Below are 9,120 nucleotides of genomic sequence, written 5' to 3'. Positions count from 1 at the left end.
CGCTTTCAGGGAGCGGCCGGCGTACAGATGTTCCTCTTCTGGACCACCTGATCCTGTCGCTGCCAGGTGTGACCATGTATCTGGAGCAAGGAGGAAGAGTCCGGGTACGTTAGCACGTTGTAGTTATGGGGGTGTTTGCTCAAGCAATGCTGATCATTTCCTGCTAGGAGTTACTTTGTGGTGGTGTATCACAAACCCTCTGTGTGTGTGTGTGTGTGTGTGTGTGTGTGTGTGTGTGTGTGTGTGTGTGTGTGTGTGTGTGTGTGTGTGTGTGTGTGTGTGTGTGTGTGTGTGTGTGTGTGTGTGTGTGTATGTGTGTGTGTGTGTGTGTGTGTGTGTGTGTGTGTGTGTGTGTGTGTGTGTGTGTGTAGGTTGGTGGTGAAGCCCTGGTGCTCAGCAGCACAGCTCAGCTGATGCACGGCGTGGAGCTCTCCAAGGACCAGACTGGAGTCACTGCTAAGTTCCCGTCCTCCAACATGACTCTCTTCTTTGATGGCAACAGCGCACATGTGACAGGTACAGAACAGTACTTCCAAACTGAATATTACATATTTATTTCTGAATAACAGCTTTAATTCTACCCTCACATCCACCAGGACTTCCTGAAGCTGTAGAGGGTTTGTGTGGCAGCCCCTCCAACTCCAGCTGGACCACCACCCCGACTGCAGAGAAGTCCTCTATCAGCCTCCCTGGGTACCGCTCAGTCCGACTGATATGACCTATTTGTCATAATGTGGATTAGGGTTCAGATGTAATGTGATCTTTGTCTCCCTCTAGCTGTGAGATTCAATACCAGGACTCAGTCGACAGCGCCATCAACTGCAACCGCTCCACCGACCAGTAAGAGCTGAGCCATGAACACCCTCGTCTTGTCATGTCATATAAGCAGCGTTGTTTCTGCAAGATCAACCAATGTAACACGGAAAACTCTTCCCTCTGAACAGCTGTAATCTCATGAGGCAGCCTCCCTTCTCCGCCTGTCACGAGCACACCGACCCAGAGCCGTACATCAGCGCCTGCACACACACTCTGTGCAGATACCCGTCAGTGGATGGGGTCGACTGCCACTTTTTGGAGGCTTACGCCAAGACCTGCAGCCTGGAAGCCAACGTGACCCTGGAGGACTGGAGGTCAACTACTGGCTGCTGTAAGATTCTCTATTTCCATTCGAGGATATTGCACTGGAACTCGTGAAGTCTAGCAGACATATTTGATCAAATGTATCCTAAAAGTAACCAGAAGCCAAGGCTCCCTAATAAATGGGAAAATAGTAAAGAAGCAGATAAATGAATGAAGTTAATTTAAAAGTAAATCATTGTGTGTGTGTGTGTGTGTGTGTGTGTGTGTGTGTGTGTGTGTGTGTGTGTGTGTGTGTGTGTGTGTGTGTGTGTGTGTGTGTGTGTGTGTGTGTGTGTGTGTGTGTGTGTGTGTGTGTGTGTGTGTGTGTGTGTGTGTGTGTGTGTGTGTGTGTGTGTGTGTGTGTGTGTGTGTGTGTGTGTGTGTGTGTGTGTGCAGCTCTGTGGTGCAGCAGCTTGTATCTGGAGAGTGGAACTACACTCTGACGATGAGCTCCTTCAGCGACGCCGGCCTCCTGCAGCCGGTCGGCCCAAACACGGAGATCCTGCTGAACCAGAAGGTCTGGCTGCAGCTGGAGGCGGGGGGGCTGGACGCCAACATGGTCGCCATGGTGACAGACTCCTGCTGGGCAACCAATCAGGCGTCACCTGACAGTAATCTGCGATATGACCTCATCATCAACGGGTGAGGAAACAAACTCTGACTGTTAGAACAAAATAAACTCTGACTGTTAGAACAAAATAAACTCTGACTGTTAGAACAAAATAAACTCTGACTGTTAGAACAAAATAAACTCTGACTGTTAGAACAACATAAACTCTGACTGTTAGAACAAAATAAACTCTGACTGTTAGAACAACATAAACTCTGACTGTTAGAACAAAATAAACTCTGACTGTTAGAACAAAATAAACTCTGACTGTTAGAACAAAATAAACTCTGACTGTTAGAACAAATAAACTCTGACTGTTAGAACAACATAAACTCTGACTGTTAGAACAAAATAACTCTGACTGTTAGAACAAAATAAACTCTGACTGTTAGAACAACATTTTACATTTTTTTATTACATGTTACTTGTTAGACGCTTTTATCCAAAGCGACTTACAAATACAAAAAATAAACTCTGAGACTTTCATCTTGTGTATTTCCTGTCTCCGGGCAGATGTCCGAACCCTGCTGATGATACGGTGCAGATGCAGGGAAACGGACAGGGAACGTCCAGCGTTTTCTCCTTCAACATGTTCGAGTTCTCTGGAGGAAGCAGTGAAATCTACCTGCACTGCAAACTGGAGCTGTGCCCCACACAGGGCCAGGCCTGCACTCCGGTACACACAGAGTACTAATACACAGAGTACACAGAGTACTAATACACAGAGTACTAATACACAGAGTACACAGAGTACTAATACACAGAGTACTAATACACAGAGTACATAGAGTACTAATACACAGAGTACACAGAGTACTAATACACAGAGTACTAATACACAGAGTACATAGAGTACTAATACACAGAGTACACAGAGTACTAATACACAGAGTACTAACACACAGAGTACTAACACACAGAGTACTAACACACAGAGTACTAACACACAAAGTACTAATACACAGAGTACTAACACACAGAGTACTAACACACAGAGTACACAGAGTACTAGTACACAGAGTACTAATACACAGAGTACTAACACACAGAGTACTAATACACAGAGTACTAATACACAGAGTACTAATACACAGAGTACTAACACACAGAGTACTAACACACAGAGTACACAGAGTACTAGTACACAGAGTACTAATACACAGAGTACATAGAGTACTAATACACAGAGTACTAATACACAGAGTACACAGAGTACTAATACACAGAGTACTAACACACAGAGTACTAATACACAGAGTACTAACACACAGAGTACTAATACACAGAGTACTAATACACAGAGTACACAGAGTACACAGAGTACACAGAGTACTAACACACAGAGTACTAACACACAGAGTACTAACACACATATTACTAATACACAGAGTACTAATACACAGAGTACACAGAGTACACAGAGTACACAGAGTACACAGAGTACTAACACACAGAGTACTAATACACAGAGTACTAATACACAGAGTACACAGAGTACACAGAGTACTAACACACAGAGTACTAACACACAGAGTACTAACACACATATTACTAATACACATAGTACTAATACACAGAGTACTAATACACAGAGTACTAATACACAGAGTACTAATACACAGAGTACTAACACACAGAGTACTAACACACAGAGTACTACTACACAGAGTACTAACACAGAGTATTAGTAAACCTGTGTTTAGTTAAGCTAACTTCCTGTCTGTTAAGCTAACTTCCTGTCTGTAAAGCTAACTTCCTGTCTGTAAAGCTCACTTCCTGTCTGTTAAGCTAACTTCCTGTCTGTAAAGCTAACTTCCTGTCTGTGAAGCTAACTTCCTGTCTGTGAAGCTAACTTCCTGTCTGTGAAGCTAACTTCCTGTCTGTGTACAGAGCTGTGGGGGGGCAGCTCGCAGGAGGCGCAGATCTGCTAAATACGCTGATGGGAACGCGGCCCTCATCACTATGGGATGGAGAAACTGAAGAGCTTTGCATGGTAGGCAGCTCCTTCATTTGTTCTTCCTAACGAGTTCCTTGATTAACACGATGTTTAACGAGTTCCTCGATTAACACGATGTTTAACGAGTTCCTCGATTAACACGATGTTTAACGAGTTCCTTGATTAACACGATGTTTAACGAGTTCCTTGATTAACACGATGTTTAAAGAGTTCCTTGATGAACACGATGTTTAACGAGTTCCTTGATGAACACGATGTTTAACGAGTTCCTTGATTAACACGATGTTTAACGAGTTCCTTGATTAACACGATGTTTACGAGTTCCTTGATTAACACGATGTTTAACGAGTTCCTTGATTAACACGATGTTTAACGAGTTCCTTGATTAACACGATGTTTAAAGAGTTCCTTGATTAACACGATGTTTAACGAGTTCCTTGATTAACACGATGTTTAACGAGTTCCTTGATTAACACGATGTTTAACGAGTTCCTTGATGAACACGATGTTTAACGAGTTCCTTGATGAACACGATGTTTAAAGAGTTCCTTGATGAACACGATGTTTAAAGAGTTCCTTGATTAACACGATGTTTAACGAGTTCCTTGATGAACACGATGTTTAACGAGTTCCTTGATGAACACGATGTTTAAAGAGTTCCTTGATGAACACGATGTTTAACGAGTTCCTTGATTAACACGATGTTTAACGAGTTCCTTGATTAACACGATGTTTAACGAGTTCCTTGATGAACACGATGTTTAACGAGTTCCTTGATGAACACGATGTTTAACGAGTTCCTTGATGAACACGATGTTTAACGAGTTCCTTGATTAACACGATGTTTAACGAGTTCCTTGATTAACACGATGTTTAACGAGTTCCTTGATGAACACGATGTTTAACGAGTTCCTTGATGAACACGATGTTTTAACGAGTTCCTTGATTACACGATGTTTAACGAGTTCCTTGATGAACACGATGTTTAAAGAGTTCCTTGATGAACACGATGTTTAACGAGTTCCTTGATGAACACGATGTTTAAAGAGTTCCTTGATTAACACGATGTTAACGAGTTCCTTGATGAACACGATGTTAACGAGTTCCTTGATGAACACGATGTTTAACGAGTTCCTTGATGAACACGATGTTTAACGAGTTCCTTGATTAACACGATGTTTAACGAGTTCCTTGATTAACACGATGTTTAACGAGTTCCTTGATGAACACGATGTTTAACGAGTTCCTTGATTAACACGATGTTTAAAGAGTTCCTTGATTAACACGATGTTTAACGAGTTCCTTGATGAACACGATGTTTAACGAGTTCCTCGATGAACACGATGTTTAACGAGTTCCTCGATGAACACGATGTTTAAAGAGTTCCTCGATTAACACGATGTTTAACGAGTTCCTCGATTAACACGATGTTTAACGAGTTCCTCGATTAACACGATGTTTAACGAGTTCCTCGATTAACACGATGTTTAACGAGTTCCTCGATGAACACGATGTTTAACGAGTTCCTCGATGACACACGATGTTTAACGAGTTCCTCGATGAACACGATGTTTAACGAGTTCCTCGATGAACACGATGTTTAACGAGTTCCTCGATGAACACGATGTTTAACGAGTTCCTCGATGAACACGATGTTTAACGAGTTCCTCGATGAACACGATGTTTAACGAGTTCCTCGATGAACACGATGTTTAACGAGTTCCTCGATTAACACGATGTTTAAAGAGTTCCTCGATTAACACGATGTTTAACGAGTTCCTCGATTAACACGATGTTTAACGAGTTCCTCGATGAACACGATGTTTAACGAGTTCCTCGATGAACACGATGTTTAACGAGTTCCTCGATGAACACGATGTTTAACGAGTTCCTCGATGAACACGATGTTTAACGAGTTCCTCGATGAACACGATGTTTAACGAGTTCCTCGATGAACACGATGTTTAACGAGTTCCTCGATGAACACGATGTTTAACGAGTTCCTCGATTAACACGATGTTTAAAGAGTTCCTCGATTAACACGATGTTTAACGAGTTCCTTGATTAACACGATGTTTAACGAGTTCCTTGATGAACACAAAGCAGCAAAGTATAAACCATGACTCAGCAGTGTCTCTGTGTTCTCAGCTGATTCCTGACGGTGGAAATGAAGGTCTTGTTGCTGTGAAACTGAGCCGGCACATTATCTGAGATTATTCCTGAGGACTCCAGTTATTCTGAGTTTTAACTTCTTTATGATGTGGGGGAAATAATCAAAAGGGGTTATTTTACTATGTGCACTAGTATATATATATATATATATATATATATATATATATATATATATATATATATATCATTTCTTCTTTAATATACTGTCTGTTTGTAAATGTGCACAGCCTGAAAGCTACCTGAGTGTTAAAGAAGGGAAACAGGAAGTGAATGAGAACTGAAATGTGGATGACTACCCAGGAAGAGGATCAGATCAGATGTAATTCCTCAGAGCACGCTGTTGTACTTTTATTGTGATTTTATTACTAATGGAACCAAAAACAATTAATAAAGTGAGTGGGAAAAAGAAACATGAGTCTCAGTCGTTTATTCATTGAGTGTGTGTGTGTGTGTGTGTGTGTGTGTGTGTGTGTGTGTGTGTGTGTGTGTGTGTGTGTGTGTGTGTGTGTGTGTGTGTGTGTGTGTGTGTGTGTGTGTGTGTGTGTGTGTGTGTGTGTGTGTGTGTGTGTGTGTGTGTGTGTTAATGTTTGATCAGCACTGCCTATTTCAACACAGTCTCACAGCATTTCGTGTTATAGTCACGAAATTAATATATTTTTTTCGTGTCACACAGAACGATTTTAAAAGCAATGTAAATAATAAAGAATTTGAAGGAAAAAGAGAAAAAGAAAAATACAGATTTCAGTATTATTTATAAATAAAATTATAAAATGCAATAACGTGCTTTAACCAGTAGGTGTCCCTTTCTATCAGCTGTGCACCGTTATGGCGTAAATACAGCCTATCTACCAACTGGATCAAATATAAAAGTCAGCCGAATTAGTGTTGATACTGCAAGGAGACGTATTGTGTGAAAAGAAATGTAAGATGAGAAGGGCTCTATAAATAGAAAATTACGGCAGATATGTCATATTGAAGGCAGCCGAAACGTGTATTACAATGCCGTTATGTGATGACTTTCAAAGAGAAAAGCAAGCACACTCGGAATAATGTATTATTACATTTTTTTTAAATGTTTTCGGATTTCACATCGCATAAACACCAAATCCCAGCGTGCATAGCGGAATATCAGTATGAGAAAAACGGCATCCTTTGACCCTCACATCGTACAAGGAAAAAGTTCCAGAGAAAAACCCACAGTTAATATACACACATTCCTTCACATTTACATTTTAATATACATTAAAGTATTTTGTGAGGTTGTAGTTGAAGAGTTTGTAAATGAACATGAACCGAAGCTGTTGCCTGTTGCAATATACAGTCTATGGTTGCTACAGAGGATTGTGGGTAATGTAATGTCTTCGGCCATCCAAAACTCATAGAAAACGACTTGTTTCTCAGAATTGAAGGGGTAAACGTGACATAAGCATTGTACACACACTAAACCTATCAATGTTGTGTAATTAACAAGATAATCTGGTGTTTTTGAGTTGATGAGTAGTGGAGATATCACTGTCAAATGTTAGTGGTTCTTGAACCCCGAGAGCAGGAGAGACTGAAAAGAGTCAAGGCAAGCTTATAAAAGTTAACAGCATTTAATTACACAAAAGATGCGGTGCTATACAAATGAAATGCACGCGTTGGTGGTTCCCCCCTGCCAGCTGTTTGGTCCCGTCCGCGCTGGGTCAGCTGGGGGCAAGGAGAGAGAGAGATCCTTCTTGTGTCTCCCGGGTAACAACTGTAGTCTTCTCCTATTGGCCGGCGTCGACGGGGGCGTGTCCAATGCAAATCCTGTCGGTTTCTGCTGCTGAATTACATCACTCTGATGTCTGTGGTCATCTAAACATTCCCTAATAAACCTCATTCCAGCGTCAATAAATGAGTGTTAAACTCAGCGTGTTTAGTGTACAACATCACGTTATTTCACCTTCAATTCACGGTTTGAAAACTTAGCATTTCGCCACATGCTAATGCTAACCGGAAATGACGAAATTCACCAGCGGAAAACCGGAAGTCACTTGTGAATCTTCGGTTTTCAGAATAAAACAGATTTAAATTAAATACAGTGTATTTCATTCAAATACGCCACATCAACATTGATTTTAATTTCTAACACAAATCAATCGACAGTAAGGGGAATACTTACTTCCGGGTGTACAATTCTCCGTTATCCAATGGGAATGGACGCTCACATTGCCTTTAACAGCCTCCGACACAAACGAATGCCGTGCTTCCATGAGCGTCAAATCCCGCCGCAGATGGGAATACATTGCAATCAGTTGAAAGCTATTTGCGTCCATTTATGAAGCTGAAGGAGCCTCGGAGCGTCCCAACTGCACGCCTCGGGACCCTGACCAAGCGTCGCTCCTGGACGCTTAGGGAGTGAGAGTGTGTTGGTTAGTAAGTACATTAACACACACACACACACACACACACACACACACACACACACACACACACACACACACACTCACGCCCTGCCGTTGTCGAGGTGAATCAGGAACGTGTTGTTGCCAAACTTCTCAAAGGTGTCATAATGGTGTCTGTCCATGTTACCTACAGGAGGAGAGAGGCATTAGTTTAGCACCACCAACAAAGTCCACACTCCTTCTGTAGATAATGATAAAACATCACATAATGCATTCTGTGCATCAAAATACTTATAAACATACATATTTTACCAGCTTTTAAAAGAGCATCACCAGAATAAATCCAGCTGATTATAGACAGTATGATATTGGATGTGGTTTTACCAAGTCTTACCAAGTTTTTAAAGCACTTATTTTACTCAACTTTAAACCACATTTTGATTCCAAAACAAGTCATAATGTGCCATCGAACACTTTTGAACTGTACGTTTTACATTATGCTTTTAGTTTTCTGCAAAATAATGTACACAATTATAATTGTGTACATTATTTCTCCAGTGGTGATCAGTAACGAGAGCTCTTCATGGATCTCTTCTGCAACTCACCTGGAAGCTGAATGAAGTGGATCTAGGGAATTGTGTCGACTAAGAAATAGATATTTAGCGTTAGTTGAATCAGGAAGTGAGTTATTTTGTTGTTAACGCTTTAAATAACTTTAATCTTAAGGCTTGGGAGAAAGAATGTTCACGTCAGAAGGTTAAAGTCCTCACTGAAAACACTGAAGCATTGACTTTAATTAAATGTATTTTCTCAACAGATTTCACATCAATGTTTTAGTTTAGTTGAAAGCAATAATCTTAAGTGTAAATAGGTTCAACTTAATATCATTGCTT

The 9,120-nt window shown here is 41.0% G+C and overlaps 1 protein-coding gene across 1 annotated transcript; it reads left to right on the top strand.

The window, feature by feature from the left end:
• Positions 1-21: 21 nt before the first annotated feature.
• On the top strand, positions 22-6,236 carry LOC117470671 (pancreatic secretory granule membrane major glycoprotein GP2-like). Its single transcript, XM_034115488.1, has 9 exons — positions 22-104; positions 372-516; positions 597-693; positions 778-840; positions 945-1,190; positions 1,516-1,761; positions 2,243-2,405; positions 3,620-3,722; positions 5,835-6,236. Exons 1-8 carry the CDS (start codon positions 75-77, stop codon positions 3,707-3,709), a joined length of 1,080 nt encoding a protein of 359 aa, XP_033971379.1. The 5' UTR covers positions 22-74; the 3' UTR covers positions 3,710-3,722; positions 5,835-6,236.
• The last annotated feature ends 2,884 nt before the right edge of the window (positions 6,237-9,120 follow it).

Source organism: Trematomus bernacchii, unplaced genomic scaffold (assembly GCF_902827165.1).
Source record: "Trematomus bernacchii unplaced genomic scaffold, fTreBer1.1, whole genome shotgun sequence".
In the NCBI taxonomy this organism is placed as follows: Eukaryota; Metazoa; Chordata; class Actinopteri; order Perciformes; family Nototheniidae; genus Trematomus; species Trematomus bernacchii.
The sequence above is the reverse complement of the archived record's forward strand: the minus strand, read 5'-3'. Positions and strand labels throughout refer to the sequence as shown.